Source organism: Mirounga leonina, unplaced genomic scaffold, assembly GCF_011800145.1.
Source record: "Mirounga leonina isolate KUSES-001 unplaced genomic scaffold, KU_Mleo_1.0 Mir_129, whole genome shotgun sequence".
Taxonomy (NCBI): Eukaryota; Metazoa; Chordata; class Mammalia; order Carnivora; family Phocidae; genus Mirounga; species Mirounga leonina.
Window position 1 is genome coordinate 69,882,156 of NW_023270323.1, and position 24,843 is coordinate 69,906,998.

Consider the following 24,843-nt stretch of genomic DNA (forward strand, 5'->3'; position numbering starts at 1 on the left):
AAGCAGATTTTAGTTCAGGCTAAGAGAAAACTTTGTTTGAGACAGAGCTTTCTAAAGATGAAGGAAGACTCATTTGATGAGAATCTGAACAGGGAGAATCGACCTATGTCTTAAGTCTCACTAATATTTGAATTAAACACTGCAGGGGAGACCCAAGTCTGGGGTGGGGGCGCCTTTCTTAATGGCTCTCTCTGAAGTGTTGCCTCCTGTCAGGGTTCTCTCGTCGTGTCATGGTTGAACTTGCAGAATGTTTCTTGCATGTAGGACAAGGCAGCTGTGTGAACAGACCGTCTTACCTTTTGAACCTGTACCTCTTAGGTGTAAGTAGTCACGGCTTTTGTGGTACTGTGGCAGCGGGCCTCCTTTAAAAGTCTGGCCTAAGCACAAAGTAAGAAATGATTTCTTGATCCCTTAGAGAACTTGAAAGGAAATTTAAGCTTAGTGAGCACTTAACGGGGTCTGAAGTTTTATTTTGTAAGGTTGATTTTCTTGTAGTTACTGTGTTTTTATTTCCGTGTTTAATAAAGTTTATTTGGAAAGTTCACATCAGGGGCTATTTTTAAGAAAACATACTACAGGAATTCTTCTGGAGTGAGTCCATCCAACCCCATACTTCATCTTATCTGTATTTACGTGAATTGTGAGTAAAATTACTCGTCCGGACTCCTGGCCCTGAGTCATCAAGTGAGGACTCAAGTTTATCCTCCATGTAGTCACAAAACAGTATAATATTTTTGGGGGAGACATTCTGATAATGATTCAATGATGTTTCAGGAGTTGACTTAAATGTTTTTCTTTTAACTAATTTGAGCGGGGTATCCTCAGGGGTACCAGGTGATTGAGGTGCCTCCCTTTTGCTTTGTCCTGTGCTGCTTGATAGTAGCAAACCATTAAATAGGACCTGGCAGTCCCGAACTACATGGACTTGGGTGTGTCAGCACATCGTCCTGTGGAGACTCACTGTTTTTCCACTCTCTAGTTGCATGGGGAGATCGACAACATAATTTACATTTAATTTTTATACATTAACTTTGGGGTATAGTTAGTATTTGATGAAACACTGTAAATACTTGATTTAAATTTATCTTGGGTTTTGTGATTGATTTAATGAATTTTTGGAACTGTTCATTCTTAGAATAAAATACAAGTTATGTGAACTGCCTTGGGGTGCCTGACATCAGGTGCTCAGCACTGGACAGTGTTCTAAGTACCTATACTTACATATACTGACTTGTTTAAACAGTGAGAGGAAGTAAGTAATGTGATCATTCTGATCCTATATATGGGGAAAATAAGTAGCAGGGAGGTTAAGTAACTCATCCATGGATACCTTGTAATGATGGGGTATTGCCTGGTAATGACTGTTACATGTCAGTCCTTGAAGTCTCCCTTGACGAAGAGTTCATAGTTGAGGTATCAGAGGCATGCAAACACATAATTGTAATATAATCTGATAGAGGAAGGCAAAGGGAATAAAGTAAAAGGTGAATGTTTTTCCTTAATTTGGTCCCTCTGGTTTTATGTTTTGTTTTTTTTTAAGTGAGATCATACTCCATCTATATCACTGGTTCTCAGCTGGAGTCAGTTTATCCCGTAGAGGACATTATTAGACAATGTCTGGAAACATTTTGGTCGTCACAGTTTGGCAGAGGGAAAGGATGTCACTGACATCTAGTGGGTAGAGGTCAGGGATGCTGCCAAATATCCTCTAATGAACAGGTCAGCCCTCCAAAAAAAAAAAAAAATTACTTGGCCCAAAATGTCAGTAGTGCTTCTGTTAAGAAATCCTGCTTTATGTATTTCTGTTTTGTGTACATCTTTCCATGTTAGCACATATATTTAATGCCTTTTAATGGCTTGTATGGTAGTACCAGTGTTTGTCTTAGTCTGTTTAGGCTGCTCTAACAGAATACCATACACTGGGTGGCTTAAACAGCAAACATTTATTTCTCCTTTATCTGGAGGCTGGGAAGTCAAGGGATAAGGTGCTGGCAGATGTGGTTTCAGGTGAGAGCTGTCTTTCTGATTTGCAGAGGGCCATCTCTTCATCCACACATAGCCTAAAGGAAGGAAGCCAACTCTCTCCTGTCTCTTCTGACAGTGGCATTCATCCCAACACAGGGCCTCCACTCTCACAACCTAATTGCCTCCTGAAGGACCCATCTCCAAATACCATTACATAGGGGATTTGGGTCTCGAGATAAGAATTTTGTGGGAGACACAAACATTTAGTCCATAGCAATGGCTTAATTTTTTAAACGACTTCCCTTTTGGTGAATGTTTAAACATACTCCCCCCTCCCCCCCCATACTATATTGTTTCAATAGGAGTATGTGTGTGTATATATGGGCACATTTGTGTACATGTACATGTTTGCTCAGTATTTCTATAGGATAAGGTCTTATGAGGTATTTGATGTTAAAAATTTTATATCGCAAAGTTGTTCCTGCCCCAAGAGAAGTTGTTTATTTTGCTGGTTCTTAAAAGTATGATGGGTATTCTGCTGGACAGACAAAGAAGGAGGGCATTCCAAGCAGAAGGTAAGTACAAAGGCATAGAGGTAGGGAGCTCTTAGTGTGAGGAGGAACTCTGGGTAGCCTTGATTAAATGTGGGGTCAGAGTGGCAAGAGGTAAGGCAGACTAGTAAGTAACACTTATTTTGAAAATAATGATAATTTTATTTCATTATTTACAAATAATTTCTTCTAATATGATCAATATCACAAAAATATTCTCATACCTTAATTACATTTTTTACATGATACAAAAATACAATGAAAAAATTACCTGTTGCGTATAAGGGAGGCAACATAAATCCAAACAGACAAAACATTTTTGGGGTATGGGTGGATATATACAGCTAAAGCAAATTCAACGTTAGGAACATCAATATTATGTACTCCAGTGCTATACACTTCTTCAATTAAAGGTTTCAGTTCAGAATAGGGCATGTGAAGGGGAAATCCAGAGAACTGAAGGGAAAAAACAACCAAGATTTGTAGTCATTAGTGAAGCTTGAGGATTTCATTGTATTTTTTCCTCCATGTTTAAACATACGCAATTCTTAATATTCTTGTCTTCCTTCTGCATCTTGAAGTCATTTATTTAGTTCTGCTTTTCTCTTCAGCTATGTATTAGCAATACAGAAAATGGAGAGGGGCCAAATGTCTTTTTTGTTCAGTTGCTAGCATATTGACTTGGTGTATAAGACAGCTGTTAGCACCCAGCCACCCTCCACTATTCCCTTCCCTCTGCCTAATAGTCCCTAGTTTGCATAGTAACCCATGTAATTCTAGGGATCTGGATTAATCCTAATCAATGTGTTCTATCCCTATGGCCACAGTGACTGATCTATAGGGATGGGCGTGTGATCAAAGTGAATCCCAGGAAACTTGCTAGGAATGATGGCACACAGATAACGCTCTCCTGCTTTGGACAGTATGTGTGCAGATGTGAGTCCTGCCTGGAGCTGTTCCAGCCATTTGGTTCCATGAAAAAAGCCTGAGGACAGTGCCATCACACAGAGGAGGGCAAGTGGGAAGACTTAACGGAAGAGTGGTACAGCTCTGATAGCTACTCACCTCTGACTTTTCCTCAAATAAACCAATAAATTCTTTTTATTGCTCAGGGCTGTTTGAATTAAGTTTTTTGTTACTTGAAGACATCCTAGCTGAAATCCTAGTTTTTTTTTTTAAGATTATTTAGAGAGAACAAGTGGGGGGGGTGCAGAGGGAGAGAATCTTCAGACTCCCTACTGAGCTGGGAGCCCAATGTGGGGGGTCGATCCCAGGACCCTGAGATCAAGACCTGAGCTGAAACTGAGAGTCAGACTCAACCAACTGAGCCACCCAGGTGCCCCTGAAAACCTAGTTTTAGTCCGTGAATAGTATTAAATGTCCAACTTGACTTCACCCTGTTCAGCCAACAAGGCTTACTGTCTTAATTTGAGACTGCTTTCTAGGTTTTATTATCCATACAGCACTCCTGACAGACAGTGGAGAGGACTTACGAGAATTTTTCTTAGCACTGAAAAGCAATTAGTATAAAATCATCTCCTTAAAACTGATGAGGAGTGGTTGGTTTCACCTTTAGAGTCTAATATGATTTAGCCAGATGTTTTAGTTGTATTTAATACTCTTGGCAATGCATTTTATTAAAGGTATTTTTCATTGCATAGTCTTACAGCATTTTCAGTTTATAGAGGTGTTTTGCTGTTTAATAATAGCTTAATTACTGAGATTTGAACCTTCAGTTACATCTTTTGCTGCTTCACCTACGTACTGAGGAGAGCAAAGTAGTTACTTGGATTCTTTAAAAATCCAATACCATGCAATTTCCAATTTGAAATGAAATCCACAGACTCAGTGGAGAGCTATTTGTACTTACCCGGTAGTCTCCCAGCTGTTTGAGCAGCTCCGCTCTGTGGTCATCTTCTATGTCTTCTCCTTGATTTCTCTCTAACACAGGCAAGAATTGCCGTAGAGCGGAGGTACAGTACCTGTTCCATCTAGTCAGATGGCGTGGCCTCCAGTCCATGATTTTTTCTTTTAGTATTTTTTCAATCCTGTTTATAAAAAAGAAGCTCTGTTTTTTGCAAGGGTGACTTTTGTAAACAGAGATAGTTTATATGCAGTGGGGATTCAGGTGGAGTTGTTCACTAGGCATAGTTTATGTTGAAAGCCTTAATATTTGTAGGGCTTTTAATGCTGCATATTGATTCTTTACCCTGTGCTGTGACTTCTGTTTATGAAGATTATTTTTCTGAATTTCCTTAAGACTGTTCTTAGGATATCCATCATCACTAAGCTTTACATTCTGTAGATCCAATACCTATCATATTAACTACAAAGCAGGATATCAAAAATTAAGTTGAAAACAGAATAAAGGAAAACAGCTAACATGTATTGAGCCTCTATTTACCAGGTACTGTGTAAAATGCTTTCTGTTCATTTTTACTTAATCCTAACAGTGACTATGAGGGGCATATTGTCCCAGTTTTACTTATGTGGGGACAGTTTGAGGTAGGATGAGTGACTTGACAATGGCAGGGAAAACGGGGGTTTGAGTTGAAACCCTGTCAATTCTAAAGCCTCTTGGGCATCCCTAGCCAAATGCACAGATTTAGAGGACCCAGCCAGCTCCCCACTGCTTAGCTGCAGGATCCCCTTCTCATTTGGCACATTATACATATTTTTGTTCAGGGTTTCAAGATGGTCTGAGCAAGAGTATGGTTGAATTGCCATGCATTTCATCAATATTGGATAAATAAATAATGGTCTAGTTAATAGACCCACATTATTCTGAAACTATCAGAAGAAGCAGGCTTTTGGGGGAATTAGTTGTTCTAGATAGGGATCTCCAGTAAGGCTTTATTTAAAATTTGAAATTGAGAATAAATTGGAGTCTTCTAGTAATAATACTAACTTAGAAAGGGTCACATTTATTCTTGAGTATTTGACATGCTGCTCTTTACACAGCTTGATACAGTAGAAAGGGCACACACAGACTTTGAAATCAGAAAGATCTGACCAGGCTCAGAGACCCCCTCTGACACTTAACAAGAATGTTGACCCCTTTGAACCTTGGTTCCCACATTTGCAAAACTGGAAGAGTAAAGTTTTGTTTTACAGGGTTATAATGATTATAGGGACTCTTACCAGGCTTCTCCATGTGTTAGGTTTATAAACCAGCTGAAGCTCAGTAAGCCACTAATTGGACAAAAGGGGCATATTTAATTAAGCTGGGGATTATGATACATCTGAACAAGACCCATAATAACATGATGCTGAGCTCTCATGAGGCGACGTTTTGGGGGAACTACCTATCACTAATGGAGGTCACTTGTGTTTGTTCCATACCATGCTGATGCGAAGGCCTCCCTTTGAGCTGTGGGATTTAGAGATCACCTCTGTATTTGGTATCTGTCTGTAAACATGAATTAAAGTTTAATTGCTCAAATTATTGATCCAGGCTGAGAATTGTTTAGTTTGGTATTACACTCCCAGTGACAGATTGTGTGTGGATTTATGGGTATCATATGACCTGTCTTGTAGCTCAGCTGCGGCCGCTTTGTCTGTGCGCTGGTAAATTAGTTCTTCTGGCTATAAAAGAGAAAATAGTTCAGAAATTCTAGAAATCACTTACACTTAATTTGGATAGCTATCCATTCTTTTCTAAATCTTTAAAAAAATTATGAAATCTGAGACATTCCTTCAGACACAGAGGATAGTATGGATACCAATGTACCCAGGACCCACGGTAAGTACAGTACCACAGATAAATTACAGCGCTGTGTAGTTCTTAATTTCATCTCCTTTCTCTGTCATCATAGAAGCAGCTATGACCTGGATTTGTTTTTTAGCACTTTAATTCAATATGTATCTACTGTGTGCCAGGCACTTTTATAGGTGATAGGCATATATCCATGAATAAAAATCCCTGCCCTCCTGGTGTTTACACAGGAGGTGGAGATAGACAAGTTAATGAACTGTACTTATGATTTTATTACAGATTTATGTATCCCCAAACAATGTATTGTTTTGGTTTGGGTGTTTTCTAAACTTTTTGTAATTTTTTTTTTTTAATTCCAGTATAGTTGACACACAATATTACATTAATTTCAGGTGTACAAAGTAGTGATTTGACAAGTCTATGTAATAGTTTTATACTGTGAATACACAGCTTGCCTTTTCTCCCTTAATATTTATTTAGGGGCGCCTGGGTGGCTCAGTCGTTAAGCGTCTGCCTTCGACTCAGGTCATGATCCCAGGGTCCTGGGATTGAGCCCCACAAACCGGGCTCCCTGCTCTGCAGGAAGCCTGCTTCTCCCTCTCCCACTCCCCCTGCTTGTGTTCCCTCTCTCACTGTGTCTCCGTCAAATAAATAAATAAAATCTTTAAAAATGTATATATATTTATTTAGAGATAACAACACCCATATTTTTAGAGTGCTAAGATTTATTACTGTTGATTCATTTGTGTAACTACTATAAAATATTCCATTATGTACTCTTCATAATTTGTCCCTTCTGTAATTCCAGTTCTTAGGCTATTATAAACAATGTTTCAATGAAAAATCTTGTATAACAAGTCACCTTGTACACATGGAAGAATTTCTCTAGGGCACTGTTTTTTAAACCTTTTTTTTTTTTTAGAAAGGTCTGGGTCACAGTAAAAATATGTATTATACACTCAGTATACACATACACACATACTTATATAGCTAACAAATTAAACAGAAGTTTTAGTAAACAATTTTCATGCTTACTACTTATAATCTGGCCAGGACCATCTAAGTTAATTTTAGGAGCCCCTACTGGATCATGCCCTGTGATTTGATTTCATGTTTTAATAGCAGTCATGAAATTCAGTCATTAATTTAGTGAATTGAGATCAGCATTTAAGAAATTAAATAGAATATATTTTGAGGTACTTTATATCATGATGTTCATTATATCAAAACTTCACATATATATATATACTGGTTCATGATGTGGTGGTAATTTCTTATTGGGAGTTGGGCTCAACTAAGTTTGGAAAAACATTATTTTTGACTGAATATCTAGGAGTAGAATTAAGGGTCAAAAAATATCTGGCTACCCAGTATAATGATTTCAAATTCCTTCGTCTACTTTTTTTTTTTTTTTTTAAGAGAGGGAGAGAGAAGGGGTGGGGAGGGGAGGGCAGAGGGAGAGTGAATCTTAAGCAGGCTCCACACCCAGCGTGGTGTCCTACCTGGGGCTCGATCTCACAACCCTGAGATGCCCTGAGCTGGAATCAAAAGTCAGACACTGACTGAGCTACCCAGGCACCCCCTTAGTCTACATTGTTAATAAAAGAATTATATACCTGAACACTAGAAAGGCCAGGATATGGAAGGCTTCTTGAAAAGAAAGATTTCCATAGCTTGGGCTTGGTGACATCAAAGTTTATCCGTAGTGGGGAGTCATATCGTTGAATATTAAACCAAATCTAAAAAAGATAAGACTACATTAGCATATATGGCAGTATATATATATACATGCTTTTGTGTGCATGTATGTAGAGAGAAAGCAGAGACAGCAAGAGGACACACAAGATGCACTTTTTTTTGCATATTTTGATTTGTAAAATCAGCATGCCTTTTACAATCAGAGGCATCATAAAATGGTCACTGGCCACTTTTTCATATTTTTTATATCTGAAGTTGAGGTGCACCTTACCACTGATTGTAGGTTGACAAAATAAGATAGTTCCTGATAAGGAAAAACTTTTTAGAAGATAGACAAGGCTATTCCTTTCTCAGTCTGGCTTTTCCTAACTCGGTTCTTCCCAGCCTCCTAATTGAGTTAGGTGTCTACCTCTTTGCTTCCACAGCACTCTGTAATCTCTGAATAGCACCTGTCTTGTTGAGGCGTGCAGCATATTGGTTCTGGAATCAGGCCACTTGTATTTGAATTCTAGCTCCAACATTAACAATGGTGTGACCTTGGGTGATTTTTTTTTTTTAAGATTTTTATTTATTTGTCAGAGCACAAGCAGGGAGAAGCAGGCTCCCCGCTGAGCAAGGAGCCCAGTGTGAGACTAGAACCCAAGACCCTGGGATCATGACCTGAGCCGAAGGCAGATGCTTAACTGACAGCCACCCAGGCATCCCTTGGATGATTTATTTAACTTCTTTGTACCTCATTTTCCTCCTGTATGAAACTGGGATAATAGTACCCACCTCAAGGTTGTTGAGGCAGATTAGTTAATTCACCTCTTAGAACAATGCCTGGTACATAGTAGGTGCTCAGTAATTGTTAGCTAATTTATTACTATTATTGGTGTTTATCATTGTTAATAATTGCCTGTCCATCCCCCTGCCTCCTCACTAGGTATGGCATTGTCTTGAGGACATTTGCCATGTGCCTTATTCACCACTGTATCTTTAGCATATAGCGTCGCTTCTGGCATACAGTAGGCATATTGAACGCCCGTGTGCATCAGTGGTAAATTTGTGCATTCAACATATTTATCAACTACTGTGGGCTGAGTTTCAGTCACTAGGGATAAAGTAGTGAATGAAACAGAGTTCCTACCCTTATGCAGTAGCTAGTGAGAAGATAGTGTGAACAAATAAGTAAATACGTGGGTTTCAGATGATGTTACATGATGGAGTAGATTGTATCACTGACCTCAGTTCTTCACCCCTTCCTATATCTACACTCTGTCATGTTACTTTGCAGTTCCTCCCACTAAAAGGGTTGAAATGTATTTCCCTGCTCCTTGATGTTTGGTCAGTAGAACAGGACGGAAGTGTTAGTGTGTAACTTCTGAGTCTAAGCTAAGGAGGCTTTGTGTGTTCCTGCTTGCCTTTTTGTGCTTCTGCCATTGTCACTGCCGAGTCCCAGAATAAACACACATGAAGCAGAGCTGTCCCAGCTGACCCAGAGAGTCATAAGAATAACAATTTGAAGGCATTTAGTTTGGGGATGGGTTTTTACTGTCTTTACTGTGGCAACAGCTAACTATAAGGGCTGTGGAGAAAACATGGGACGACATGAAATTTCAGGGTGGGCAGGCAAATTCTTGCTGGAAAGATGACATTTGATCAGAAATGCAAGAAGTGAGGGAGAAATTCATGAAGATACCCAGTAAGGGGAAAGGTCATCTATGCAGAGGAAACAGTAAATGCAAAACCTGCTTGATGTGTTGAGGAACAGTGAGGAAGATGGTAGCTTTAGAGGAATGAGCAAGTTAGAGCAAGTAAGAGATGACATCAGTGGAGGATGGGGATGGGTGGCGGGATGGCTGTCAGGTCATAAAAGGCCCTGTGGATTATTTTAAAGAGTTAGACTTGATTTTACAGTGAGCTAGGAATCCACTGGAGTATTTTAAGCAGAGGGTGACATAGTCTGTCTTCCATTTTCACACGAACATCCTCTGCTGTTTTGAGACCAGACCCAAGAGGGTAAGGGCAAACAGTGAAGTCTCCAGTTAGGAGGCTATTTCAAATAATCCAGGTAAGAGCTACAGTAGTGTGGATTAAAATAGTAGCAGTGAAATTGGTGAGCTATGGTCAGATTCTGGATATACTATGAAGCCAATAGGATTTGCTGATGAATAGGATGTAGGAGAAAGAGAGAAAGGAATCAAAGGTGACTACAAGGATTTTGGCTAAGTAACTGGACTCATGGAATTGCCCTTTATTGAGATCGGAAAGATGGCAAAAGGAAATTGGGAGTTCAAGTTTGGGCATGTTAAGTTTGAGATGTATGTCTGGCATCTATATGAAGATGATGAGTAAGTAGTTGGATATTTGAGTCTGAAGTTCTGGGAACTAGGTGAGCTAGAGATATACATTTGGGGATTATCAGCATATATATGTTCTTAGGAAGGAAGTATAGATAGAAACGATGTTTGATGAACTTTGAGGATCTGATTTTCAAATTTGGAGAAATAATGAAAAAGCAGTAAAGGATACAGAGAAGTGGCAGCCAATGAGGTTAGGGAGGCTTTGATACTTGGAATTCAAATCAGATTGTTTTAAGAAGGCAAGGTCTTCAAGAACTACAATTTGGCCATAGGGTAGGGAATGTGCAGAAAAGTAGTGGGAAATACTGATGGAAAAAGTTGAGGTCAGATTATATAGGACTTTGAAATCCAAGGCAAGAAGTTTGTTCTTAAATCTGTATGTAGTGAGGTACCTCCGATACTTTTTGAGTGATAGAATGATGAAGCTGAAGGTTCAGAAACTTAGTCAGTGATCAGTGTACCAAATAATTGAGTTGGAGAGATTGTTTAGTTGGTTATTTATAGTAATGCAGGGTGAAACAATAATGGCATGGCCTGGGAAACAACAGGTAGAATCTGTATGATTTGGTATCTGTTAATAGGATTGAAGTAGGAGGAAGTAAGGGAGAGAGGAAATCAAGGACAATTCTGAGGAGTGAATCTGGGTAACTGACATCTGTAGAAACAGGAAGCCAGGAGGAGGAGCTGGTTTTGGAGGCAAGGGGGAAATGATTTGAGTTTTGGATGTGCCAAGTTTGAGGTTTATTATATATATATAGAGAGAGAGAGAGAGAGCACACTTGTGCATGAGCAGTGGGAGGGGCAGAGGGAGAGGGAGGGAGAGAATCCTTGAGCAGACTCCCCGCTGAGCACAGAGCCAGAGGCAGAGCTCTATCCGAGGACCCTGAGATCATGACCTGAGCTGGAACTAAGAATTGGCTAACCAACCAACTGAGCCATCCAGGTGCCCCCAAGTTTGAGATTTTGATAAAGCACTTGGGTGTCTCGCAGACAGTTGAAAATTCAGGATCCAAAGAAAGATTCTGGAGCTGGTGACAGTATTATAACTTCTCGGCCAGGATAGCCTAGATAGAGTTACAGTTAATAATAATAGGTGTGGTCCTGCAAGAAATCTAAATATAGAATTTTCAGGCACATAGACTTTTCTTTTTTCATTTAGTTTACTTTATTCTTTTTTTAGTGGTCTCCAAACCTTTTTTTTTTTAATTAACATATAATGTATTATTTGTTTCAGGGGTACAATTCTGTGATTCATCAGTCTTACACAATTCACGGTGCTAACCACAACACATACCCTCCCCAATGTCCATCCCCCAGCCACTCCATTCCTTCCACCCCCCTCCACTCCAGCAACTCTTGATTTTTAAGGAGTGGGAAGAAGAGCCAGTGAAAGAAACCTAAGAAACTCGTAGGAGGAGGAAATGAAAAATGAAAACCAAACAGTTCTTTATCTGCAAACCAAGGTGGAGAAAGTGTTTTTTGGTTGTTTTTTGTTTTGTTTTTTCACGAAGAGGGTATTAACCATGTCATGTGACATAGAAAAGGAGAAGAGAATGAAGATGAGAGTAAACCATTGGATTTATTTATCCATTAGCAAGACAATGGTACTTCTTAGAGTTGAATTTCTATAGGATGGTCAGGGAAGAGGAGCTAGATTATTAAAAGGGTTAAAGTCTGAGTTTACTGAGAACATAGAAGCAGGGGATATAATTAGTAATTGAAGAATTTTGGAAGCAAAGGAAAGAGGGGCAATGGTAGTTTAGGGTGTATCTGGGTTGGCAGAAGCATACAAGCACACCTCTGAGATACTGTGGTTTGGTTCCAAACCACTGCAATAAAGTGAATATCGCAGTAAAGGAAGTCAAGTGAATATTTTGGTTTCCCCAATGCATATAAAAGTTATGTTTACAATATACTGTAGGCTATTAAGTGCACAATAGCATTATGCCTAAAGAAACAATATACATACCTTAATTAAAAAAATATTGCTAAAAAAATGCTAACCATCATCTGGGCTTTCAGCAAATTATCATCACTGATAACAACAGACCATCATAACAAATATAATAGTAATGAAAAAGTTTGAAATACTGCAAGAATTACCAAAACATGACACAGAGACACGAAGTGAGCAAATGCTGTTGGAAAATGGCGTCGACTGACTTGCCTGGCACAGAGTTGCCACAAACGTTCAATTTGTAAAAAACACAGTATCTGTGAATATAACGAAGCATAACAAAATGAGATATGCCTATATTTTGGGACCATTGGACTTCTGAGCATATCACTTGGTAGAGAAATTGAAAAAATATAGGGGCAAGTTGGAATAATGAGTAGAGGTATGTCTTGCAGTAAGAGTGGAAACAGAAACACGGGTAGAAAGGGGAGACACTTCTTTCCTGGCAAAGGAGTACAGGAGGAGAAAGGCTGACAATCCAGAGAGGTTGTGTGGTGGAGCAGAGGGCAGTGGAGGTTTTAGAGCATAGTATCAGGCCAACTAGGCGAGGGTGAGGTCCTCTACCAAGAGAGGTCAAGGTTTAGAGCAGCTTTGGAACAGCTGCCGTGAAGGGTGCCCAACATCATGTGCAACTGTTGTGTTTCTTGTTAGTAAGGGGCTGGGGGTCTTCCTCACAAAACTGGGCTTTATGTAATTAGCCATATTGTTTTGAGAACAGACAGTAATTGTTTTGAGAACTAATAATAATTTTGACAGAGAATGGAGTTCTTTGAGGGCTTTTTCAATGCCAGTTGACTCTGCTTGATTACAAATGTCCTTAACCTGGTTCTTTATAAACAGGAGGAGCTCAGCAGATCGTTCATGATTATGATAATGCTTCTAATTAAAAAAGTAATGAACGTGAGAATGGTAGTCCACAGTGCTCTTCACACTTGCAGTTAATAATAGCTGCCATTTGCTGAAGACCTATGAAAGATAGGTACTTTGTTGGGTGCTTGGCATATATTCTCTCTAATTTTAGCAGTAACCCTAAAGGGTAGACTAGTGATATTTAATTAATTAATTAATTAATTAATTTATGAGACAGCAAGAGCACGTGAATGGGGAGGGGCAGAGGGAGGGAGAGAGAGAATCCCAAGAGGGCTCCACACTGGGTGTGGAGCCTGACACAGCACTTGGTCTCACAACTCCCAGATCATGACCCGAGCCGAAATCAAGAGCCAGATGCTAAACAGACTGAGCCACCCAGGTGCCCCTAGACTAGTGATCTTTAAAGTAGGATGCATACACCAGAGATATGAGGAGAAAATATTAGATCTTCTAATGCCTTTTTATTTTTAAGAGTTTTTTCTGTGTATAATGTAATAATATGTTGATGGGCAAATAAAATACATAATTTATAAACAAAAATGCATATATTGTGGGTGCATGCTCAAGTGATTTTTTTCTGACATCCATGAAGATTGAAAGTGAAGGGATGGAAACAAATCATACAAGTGGAAGCAAAAAGAAACTGGGGTAGCAATACTTATATTGGAGAAAATAGACTTTAAAACAAAGACTGTAACAAGAGACAAGAACACTACATAATGATAAAGGGGACAATCCAAGAAGAGGATATAACAATTGTAAATATCTATGCACCCAAGATAGGAGTACCTTAATACATAAGGCAACTGCTAACAGACATAAAGGAAAAAATTGACAGTAATACAATTATAGTAGGGGACTTTAACATAACACTTACATCAATGGAAAGATCATCCAGACAGAAAATCAACAAGGAAACAGTGCTTTGAATGATATGTTAGACCAGATGGACCTAACAGATAGATAGATATATACAGAACATTTCATCCAAAAACAGCAGGATACACATTCTTTTTAGGTGCACATGGAACTTTCTCCAGGATAGAACATGTATTAGGCCACAAAACAAGTCTTAATAAATTCAAAAAGACTATCATGTGATGCATCTTTTCTGACTACACTGGTTACGAAACTAGAAATCAACCACAAGAAAAAATCTGGAAAGAACACAAATAAGTGGAGGCTAAATAACATGTTATTAAATAATGAATGGTTGAACCAAGACATCAAAGAGTAAATTAAAAAAAAAATATACGGAGACAAATGAAAATGAAAAACAAAATCTTTGGGATGCAGTGAGAGCTATTCTAAAGAGGGAAGTTTATAGCAATACAGGCTTACCTCAAGAAACAAGAAAAATCTCAAACAACATAACCTTACTCCTAAAGGAGCTAGAAAGAGAAGAACAAAAAAAGCCCAAATTCAGTAGAAGGAAGGAAATAAGATTAGAGCAGAAAAAATGAAATAGAGACCAAAAAAACCCCAAAAAACAAAAAACAACAACCCCACAAAAAAACCCCAGAAAAGATCAATGTAACCAGGAACTGGTTCTTCAAAAAGATAAAAAAGTTTATAAATCTTTAGCCAGACCCATAAAGGAAAAAAAAAAAAAAAAGAGGACTCAAAATCAGAAATGAAGGAAGACAAATAACAACTGACCACAGAAATACACATGATTTTAAGAGAATATTATGAAAAATTATATATACCAACAAACTGGACAACCTAGAAGAAATGGATAAATTCCTAAAAATATATAACTTAAAACTGAAATCAGGAAGAAATAGAAAATTTGAACAGACCAATTACTAACAATGAAATTGAATCAGTAATCAAAAAACTCCTAACAAACAAAATTTTAGGACTAGATGACTTCATAGGTGAATTCTACCAAACATTTAAAAAAGAGTTAATACCTATTCTTTTCAAACTATTCCAAATAATAGATTTGGAAGGAAAGCTTCCAAATTCACTCTATGAGGCCAGCATTATCCTGACACCAAAACCAGACAAAGACACAACAAAAGAAAACTGCAGGTCAATATCTCAGATGAACATAGAGGCAAAAATCCTCCACAAAATATTAGCAAACCAAATCAACAATATATTTAAAAAAATCATTTATGGTCGAGTGGGATTTACTCCAGGGATGCAAGGGTGGTTCAATATTTGCAAGTTAATCAGTATCATACATCACATTAATAAGAGAAAAGATATAGGGGCACCTGGGTGGCTCAGTCGGTTAAGCAGCTGCCTTTGGCTCAGGTCATGATCCCAGGGTCCTGGGATCGAGCCCCGCATCGGGCTCCCTGCTCGGCGGGAGCCTGCTTCTCCCTCTCCCTCTGCCTGCCTCTCTGCCTACTTGTTCTCTCTCTCTATCTCTCTGTCAAATAAATAAATAAAATCTTAAAAAAAAAAAGAGAGAAAAGATATAAGCCATATATTCATATATTCATCTCAACAGATGAAGAAAAAGCATTTGGCAAAGTACAACATCCATTCATAATAAAAACTCTCGGGACGCCTGGGTGGCTCAGTTGGTTAAGCGACTGCCTTCGGCTCAGGTCATGATCCTGGAGTCCCGGGATCGAGTCCCGCATCGGGCTCTCTGCTCAGCAGGGAGTCTGCTTCTCCCTCTGACCCTCCCCCCTCTCATGCTCTATCTCATTCTCTCTCTCAAATAAATAAATAAAAAGAAAAAAAAATCTTTAAAAAAAAAAACCTCTCAACAAAGTAGATTTAGAAGGAACATATCTCAACATAATAAAAGCCATATATGACAAACCCACAGCTAACATACTCAATGGTGAAAAACTGAGAGCTTTTCCTCTAAGATCAGTAATAAGACAAGAGATGTTCACTATCACCACTAGTCACAGCAATGAGACGAGAAAAGAAAAGGCATTCGAATTGGTAAGGAAGAAGTAAAACTTTCACTATTTGCAGATGACATGATGCTATATAAAGACAACCCTAAAGACTCCAGCAAAAAACTCCTAAAACTGATAATTGAATTCAATGAAGTGATAGAATACAAAATTAATATACAGAAATCTGTTACAATTCTATACACTAATAATGAAGTAGCAGATAGAGAAATTAAGAAAACAATCTAATTTACAGTTATGCCAAAAATAATAAAATACCTAGGAATAAATTTAACCAAGGAGGTGAAAGACTTGTACTCTGAAAACTATTAAACACTGATGAAAGAAATTGAAGATGACACAAACAAATGGAAAGATATTCCATGCTCAGGGATTGGAAGAACAGATATTGTTAAAATATCCATACTACCCAAAGCAATCTACAGATTTAATGCAATCCCTATCAAAATACCAATAGCATTTTTCCCCCCATAGAACTAGAACTAATAATCCTAAAATTTGTATGGAACCACAAAAGACTCCAAATAGCCAAAACAGTCTTGAAAAAGAAGAACAAAACTGGAAGCTTCTCAATCCCAGATATCAAGATATACTACAAAGCTGTAGTAATCAAAGCAGTATAGTATGGTACTGGCACAAAAATGGACACACAAATCAACAGAGCAGAACAGAGAGCCCAGAAATAAACCCATGCTTATATGGTCAATTAATCTTCAAAAAGGAGGCAAGAATATGCAATGGGAAAGACAAGTCTTTCCCAACAAATGGTGTTGGGAAAATATGTAAAAGAATGAGCTGGCCCACTTTCTTACACTGTACACAAAAATAAACTCAAAATGGATTAAAGACCTAAAAATGAGAGCTGAAACCATAAAAGTCCTGGATGAGAGCACCGGCAGTAATTACTCAGACACTGGCTGTAGCTACATTCTTCTAGATATGTCTCCTGAGGCAAGGGAAACAAAAGCAAAAATAAACTACTTGGACTACATCAATATAAGAAGCTTCTGCACAGCACAGGACACAACAAAACTAAAGAACAACCTACAGAATGGGAGGAGATATTTGCAAATGATATACCCGATAAAGGGTTAATATCCCAAATATGTAAAGAACTTACACAACTCAACACCAAAACAACAGCAAAACCCCCAAGTAATCCAATTTTTAATTTTTAAATTAATTTTTAATTACTTAAATTTTTAATCCATTTTTAAATGGACAGAAGACATGAACAGACATTTCTCCAAAGAAGACATACATATGAAAAGATTTCCAACATCACTAGTCATCAGAGAAGTGCAAATCAAAACTACAATGAGATATCACCTCACACCTGTCAGAATCGCTAAAATAAAAAACACAAGAAACAAGTGTTGGTGGAAAAAAAGGAACCCTTGTGCACTGTTGGTGGGAAATGCAAACTGGTGCAACCACTATGGAAAACAGTTATATTTTTTTTCTCAAAAAATTAAAAATAGAATTACCATATGATCCAGTGATTCCAGTACTGGGTATTTACCCAAAGAAAATGAAAACAATTAATTTGAAGAGATATATGCACCTCTGCTGTTTATTGCAACACTATTTACAATAGCCAAGATATGGAAAGAACACAAGTGTCTACTGATAGATGAATGGATAAAGAAGATATATATATATAATGGAATATTACTGAGTCATAGAAAAAAATGAGATCTTGCCATTTATGACAACCTGGATGGACCTATGGGACGTAATGCTAAGTGAAATAAGTCAGACAGAGAAAGACAAATACCACATGACTTCACGCATATGTGGAATTTAAGAAACAAAACAAAAGAGATTAAAAAACAGACCATTAAATACAGAGAACAAACTGGGGGTTGCTGGAGGGGAGGTGGGTGGGGGGATAGGTGAATAGATAAAGGGGATCAAGAGCACACTTACTGAGATGAACACTGAGTACAGAATTGTTGAATCATCGTATTGTACACATGAAACTAATATAACACTGTGTGTTAATTGTACTTCAGTAAAAAATACACATTGGGGATGCATGCTGAAATGATTTTTCTGACAGATGCATAAAGTTCAGACCACTAAGATGATGATGATAAAAACAATCATAGCAGACAGTATAGAGTTGTCCCTGTATGTTAGCTGCTTTACACTGGTCATCTCATTCATGGCTCACAACACTCTTCAACGTAATTGCTACCATTACCTCCATTTTACCAATGAAGAAGCTGAAGCTGTATGACGTAAGAAATTTTCCCAAGCTCACACAACTAGTAAATGATGAAGTTTAAACTCAGGTAGTCTGACCCCGTAACTCATGTTTTTAACCACTGTCTTATGTGGTACCCTTCATAATTAAGTTTGCCCCCTATCACCTGGTGGGTACTGGGAGTCTCTCTTTAAAAAGGGAAAGGAAGGGAAAGAAAAAAGGAAGAAAGGAAGGATGAAAGGAAGGGAGGGAGCAGGAAAGATGGGAGGGAGAGAAGAAGGGAAGGGAGGGAGGGACCCAGTCTTCTCAGGTGATAAATTTGCCTCACTTAGTTCTCAAAACACTATGAGTTAGGTACTTATAAACTCTGTTTTGGAAGAGACAAGTGAGGACAGAACCAGGACATAAATGCAGGTCCTCTGAATCTGAGTTCTATATTCTTTAACCTCATTGTGCTTCTCTGCAGATCAGGTGACTAATTCAACCAAAAGTTACTGTTTAGGACATCTTGCCACGTGCTTGACAGTACATTTCGTTAACTGTTATGTATGTATGTTTATATAAATTTTTTGGTACATAAAATTTTATTAAATCAGTAGGTCAATTAAAAAAAAAGCAACAGTCGGGGTGCCTGGGTGGCTCAGTTGGTTAAGCGACTGCCTTCGGCTCAGGTCATGATCCTGGAGTCCCGGGATCGAGTCCCGCATCGGGCTCCCTGCTCGGCGGGGAGTCTGCTTCTCCCTCTGACCCTCCCCCCTCTCATGTGCTCTCTCTCATTCTCTCTCTAATAAATAAATAAAATCTTAAAAAAAAAAAAAAAAAGCAACAGTCATCCAAAGGTAATACTTACATTATCGGGACCTATTAAACAGCCCACACTTTTTAAGGGGCAGAATGTATCAAATTGTCCATAAAAATGTCCAGTGCAGGGATTCCATATTAAATAGTGACTTTGCTCCTGAGTTAGCACATAGGCAGTTGGACCCTGAAGGAAGATAGTCATTAAAACAGTTTCTAATCAATTATGCAATTGAGGTCAAGATTAGTTTGCACACAGAATTAATTACTTTGGTTGGACCCCAATTTCTAAAATTCATGGCTAATGATGAAAATTAGTTTGAAGTTCTAGGCTGCATTGGATTTAAGAAATAAAATCAAATGTTCATTTTTGCAAAATGCTTGCATCTGCTAGTACGGTAGACCAAATAGGGATAGTTAAGTATTTAGAAGGCTGATTATGTCTGAATACAACTTCTGTTTTTAATACAGTAACTAGTGTTTGAGATACATTTATAATTATGTAAATGCATAGAAGATGTTTTGAAAAGATACGCACCAACCTGTTAGCAGTGAATACACCTGGGGTAGGGAGTGGGTTTGGGGGTTAGAGACTGACAAAGTACTTTAACTTTTTTACTCAGAGTACTTGTCTATTACTGTATTATTATTATTATTAATTATTATTTTGTTTTACAGTGAGCATTTATTCATTTACTGCTCGTGTGTGGACTTCCTTTGATGTTCACAATAGCCTTCTGGGGAAGGCAGGGCAAGATTTATTATCCTGGCTTCCTGATAAAGCTCAAGAGTTGTGAATTGACTTGCTTAGAGCCACACAGCTCATGAGGAAAAGGCAGAACTTTGAACCCAGGCTTCATGACTTCCTAGCCTAGTGTTCTTTTCCGTGTACCAGCCTCCCTGAAAGATAACGATGGGGAATGAATTAGTTTTTGGATGTGATAATACCTGCCCAGTGGCAACTCATGCTACCTAATTCCCAAGGATTCCTGGAAACTTGTGGCCTCCTTTGGATACACTCTTTGGATAAGCTGCTTCAGTTCATGTGAATTTTCTAAACTCGTACCCCAAATTACCCTAATATTCCCCAAATTTAGGGACATTTGCAGTGGGCTGGGGGAAACATTCTAATAGTTGGTATCTCCAGTCCAATAAAAGTAACAATAATATCAAAATATAGCTCCTAACATTCTTTTCTTTGCTCCTGTGGTTGTCTGCTGGGTTCCCCTTTGCCTGCTGGTTAGTCGCAGATGCCTGAGGAAGCAGTGGGCATGACAGAAGAGGTCTCTAACCTCGCCACACTTCTTCAGATCCCCTTCACTCCTTAGCATGAGTAGCACTGGATCACTAAGGGAATCAAAATTCTGAGTACCATGGGCAGCTGGGGGCTCAAACTAAAAGGACAGAGTCAGGTGGGGCCTTTGAGTGATAAAGGTTCAGATTTGCCAAAAAAAAAACCCCAATCAGAAGCACTGATCAGAGCCCTAGTGCCACTAAAAACCATTTCATGTCTTATCACTGGTTCTCTCTCCCCACGGTGCAATCTCTGGGCCACTTTCCTTTCAACTCAAAGGATCGTTATGCAAATTAGTACTGTTCATAATCTGGAACCTAACGCAAGTGTCTTAAGACAACTACACTCCTCTGTTGGAGCTAGCCTGCGTGGTCTTACCTCAGGAATAGCACTGCCCATCATGAGCCAGGCCTTCTTCCCCAGAGAGAGAAAATAATTACATAGTAATACTGCATGCTCTTCTTCGTCTCCTGCCAGGAGATCCAGAAATTGCTGATGGAGATGGAAAGAAAAGAAAAACGATGTTGTTGACTGACTGCTTCATTCTGGATGGGCCATACAGGATTTTTAAAAAGTCACTGTTGAAACTAGTGCCTTAAAGTAGAAGACCTATTTTAAAAATCGTTTTTTCCATATTTTGGTACTATGTTCTAATTCGTTAAAACAAACAAACCAATATGGTATTTTCTCTGACATAGATGACGTGGATTTCTAGAATCAACACTATGGTGGGGGAGACAAATTTTAAAGTTTTACTTCTTGTTTTGAATTTATATATGATAGCTCACTATGTGTTGAATACTTTTTTAAAGACTATTTTTACATCAGTTTTAGGTTCACAGCATAATTGGAGTAAGAGATTTCCCATCTACCCTTGCCCCCACATGTTATCAACATCTACCCACAGAGTAGGATGATTGTTAGAACTGATAGACCTACATTGAACATCATAATCACCCAAAGTCCACAGCTTATGGGAGGGCTCACGCTTGGTGTTGTACATTCTTTGGGTTTTGACAAATGTGTAATGACATGTACCCTTCATTAGAATCTCACAGAATACTTTCATGGCCCTAAAAATCATTTGTACTCTGCCTGTTCATATCTCCCCGTGCCCTGCCCCCAAATTGTTTTAAGTACATTGCATGCATTAACTCATTTAATCCTAGAATAAACTTTTGAGGGAGGTACTTCTCTTCCCATTTTATAGATGAGGATGTGGAAACACAGAGAAGGAATACCTAGGGAGTGGGAAAGCCAATCTGGCTCGAGAGCCCATGAATTATTCTGTTCTTTGCATATTTTCTTTAGATGTCTTGAGGTTGTGGAAATGTTACCTCTAATACTGTCAACATTATGTTGCCAAAATATCCTGGGGAACAAAAAATTTAGTGTACTTAAATTTCTTTGGTTTAGAGCTATCTTTCAAAGGATATTAAACAATATCCTGCAATTATCCAAACATAGTACACATGAGATCCAGAAGCAGAATAAATACCTGTGATGATATATGTGTTTGTCTCATAGAAGATCCATTTGGTTGTAACATACACAGATTGTAAATTCCATGAGGGCAGAGGCCATGTTTATTTCGCTCATAGCCTGAATTTAGTACAATGTCTGATATGTGGTAGGTGACCAGGAAGTACATACGGAATCAGTAATGACATGGCATGCCTTAGGAAGCCCATAAATTATGGAATATATGAGTTCCATGTGTAATATAGAGTGTAATTTTGATTTTTTTTTTTAATGAATGAAACTGGGATATTGTTAAGATAATACTGGGAGGATAAATCAGTAATAAGACTTCTGAAATGTTTTTTATTCTTTGTGCAAATATTTTTTTCTTAATTTCTGAACTTGGTCAAATGGAACCAGAAAGAAAAAATACTTCAGAATTTAGCTCCGTCTGCTAAACAGATGACCAAGTGGATTTTTATAAGGACCAATGAACACTGCAATTTAAAATTATACAAGCCTTTGGCCCGTGTTCAATGAAGTCAGCACAAACTAGTAAATCCATGAGGAAGAGCTACTCACATCAGATGTGCTCCACATGTCACAGATGCCAGCAAATGAAACCGTGTCAGGCAAGAAAGGAATCAATGATACATATCGAGCCACCAGTTCCTGTTTGAACAAAAAATAATCGAGCAGTTCCTGTTTAAAAAAATAATGTGTGGTAAAATAGAAAGCTGGATACTCTACCTCATTCCTTGCAAGAAAGTTTCATGTATCACAAACATTTATGTGTACAAAATGAAGTGAATGCTCACCAAGTGTTTACTGAGTGTTGTGTTAACATTATGTCATTTCAGTCTCCGCACACATCCTACAAAGGAAGTCACTGTTAATATCCAGCTTTCACACACGAAGACACTGGCTGCTAGGTCGCTTTGAAATGTCCTCTTTTTTTTTTCCTGCACTTCCTTACTTTCTGGTATAAGAAGACTTTCACAGTCATCTTGTATTTCTTCTAGCTCAGTCCAGAAAGGAGCCATTTCTCCAAGGAGCTTTTTAGAGAGCAATAGTACTTAGAAACCAAGATCAGGGCATCATTGTAGTTACGACTCATGTTCCTGCAGTTTGTAAACATCTTATTTGTGGCTTTTCATTTCCTTTGTGGTATCTTTGATAAACCCAAGTTCTCAATGTTAATATGGTCAAATGGATCTTTTTTTTTCTTACAGCTTGTGTTATTTTCCATCTTGTTTATGAAATACTTTCTGTCTCATGTCATAAAGATGACTTGTAATAAGTCTTAAAGATAAAGTTAAAAAGTCATAAAGATAAAAATGCCTTCATATTTAAGTCCTCAATCTGTCTGCACTTGGATGTGAAGTAGGAATCTATTTTTATTTTTTCCATATGTAAAAATCAGTGATTCCAGTAAAATTTATGTAATAGTCAATCTTTTCCTTACTAATTTCCAATGCTAGTTTTGTCATCTGTCAGGTTTGAGTGGGTTATATTTGAGTGGACTTTTTATTCTTTTCCATTTTTCTCTCTGTTATCTGTGTGTCAGTACCATTTTACTTTAATTACTATGGTCTCATAATAGTCTGGATGTATGGTATGGCAAATCTTCCCACTGAGTTCTTCTTATTCCTCAGGATGTCTTGGCTATTTTGGCCCTTTGCACCGTCATATAAATATTAGAATCAGCTTGTAAAGGCCCACCATAAACGGTTTAAAAATCTAGTTTGACAGTCTTTGTTTTTTAACTGGAAAGTTTAACCCCTTTGCTTTGATTGCGATTACTAGTAAACATTTAGACTATTTCTACTACCTTATTCTGTGCTTTTTATTTTTCACACTTTTTTCTATGTTTCTTTTTTTTCTCACCACTCTCTTCTTCATCCCATTTCATTATTTTATCTCCCGCCACTTTGGAAGCTATATGCACTTTCTTTTATTCTTTTAAGTGATTAATTTAGAAATTTCAACATGGGGGCACCTGGGTGGCTCAGTCGGTTGAGCCCCTAACTCTTGATTTCAGCTTGCGTCATGATCTAAGGGTCATGGGATCGAGCCCCCTGTTGGGCTCCGCACTCAGCACAGAGTCTGCTTGTCCCTTTCTTTCTCACTCTGCCCTCACCTACTTGTGCCCTCTCTAAAATAAGTAAATAAAATCTTTAAAAAAAAAAGAAATTTCAACATGAATATTTAACTTAAACTCTATAAGTTAATAAATATCTTCACTTTCCTCTTGGAAAATACAAGGGAATTAAAATACTCTCATCAGTCCTGTCCTGACATGCATTTTTTCCAGGATTTTTGTTTTTAATTACTATTTTCCATCCTCATTGCTAGTATTATTGACATGAAGACAATGCCTGTTTAGATTTACTCACAAATTTCCCATTTTCTTTACCATTATGCGTGGTTGTCTAGGATTTTCTGAGAGTTTTCCTTCTCTGAAGTATATTTTTTAGAAATTTCTTAAGTGAGAATCTTTTGGTTGTAAATTCTCCAATGTTTGTGTGAAAGATGGTTTCACTGGATATAAACGACTAGTTTGATGGCTATTTTCCTTCAGCCTTTTGAAGATATTATGCCTTCTCTGACTTTCATTTGTGCAGCTGAAAAGTCCATTGGTTGACTCATTGTTCTTTTATAGAAAATCTGTTTTCTCTCCAGCTGCTTTTAAGATCATCTTTGTAGTTCCCTATGATGTGCCTAGATTTTAATTCTATTTTATCTTATGTAGGATATACTGGGCTTCCTGCATCAGAGAATTGTTGTCTTTCATCAAGTCTTATAAATTCTCAGCTCTCTTTGAATGTTGCCTTTCTCCTTTCATACAGGGTTTGGCTGTCCTGCCTCTATCATCATTGTCTCTGAACCTTTCCTTTAAATCTTCTATTTTTTGCTATCTCTGTGCTGTATTCCAAGTAATTTCTTTGCATGCATATTCCAGTTCATGAAGTCTCTCTGTACTTACCTGTATGTAACTTAACTCTGAATTTAACTGTATTTTATGTTTTGCTTAAGCCAGTTGTTCATTGTCTCGTTTTAACTATTCTATTTTATATTTCTGTAAGTACCAT

At 38.0% G+C, this 24,843-nt stretch overlaps 1 protein-coding gene across 8 annotated transcripts in view; it reads right to left on the minus strand.

Annotated features, from left to right (window-relative positions):
- Positions 1-2,118: 2,118 nt before the first annotated feature.
- Positions 2,119-24,843, minus strand: part of CC2D2A (coiled-coil and C2 domain containing 2A) — a 134,489-nt gene continuing 111,764 nt past the window's right edge. For 4 of the 8 annotated variants that reach the window (XM_035005273.1, XM_035005271.1, XM_035005270.1 and 1 more), the window contains 7 exons: positions 22,334-22,453; positions 20,669-20,782; positions 19,049-19,183; positions 7,848-7,970; positions 6,043-6,101; positions 4,387-4,564; positions 2,120-2,972 (listed from right to left, as the gene is read on the minus strand). In XM_035005273.1, coding sequence (XP_034861164.1) covers positions 2,784-2,972; positions 4,387-4,564; positions 6,043-6,101; positions 7,848-7,970; positions 19,049-19,183; positions 20,669-20,782; positions 22,334-22,453 — 918 coding nt within the window. In that variant the 3' untranslated portion in view covers positions 2,120-2,783. Of the gene's footprint in view, positions 2,973-4,386; positions 4,565-5,858; positions 6,102-7,847; positions 7,971-11,586; positions 13,198-19,048; positions 19,184-20,668; positions 20,783-22,333; positions 22,454-24,843 lie in introns of those variants that run through there. The other 4 variants (XM_035005275.1, XM_035005272.1, XR_004679296.1 and 1 more) reach the window with 4 other exon arrangements.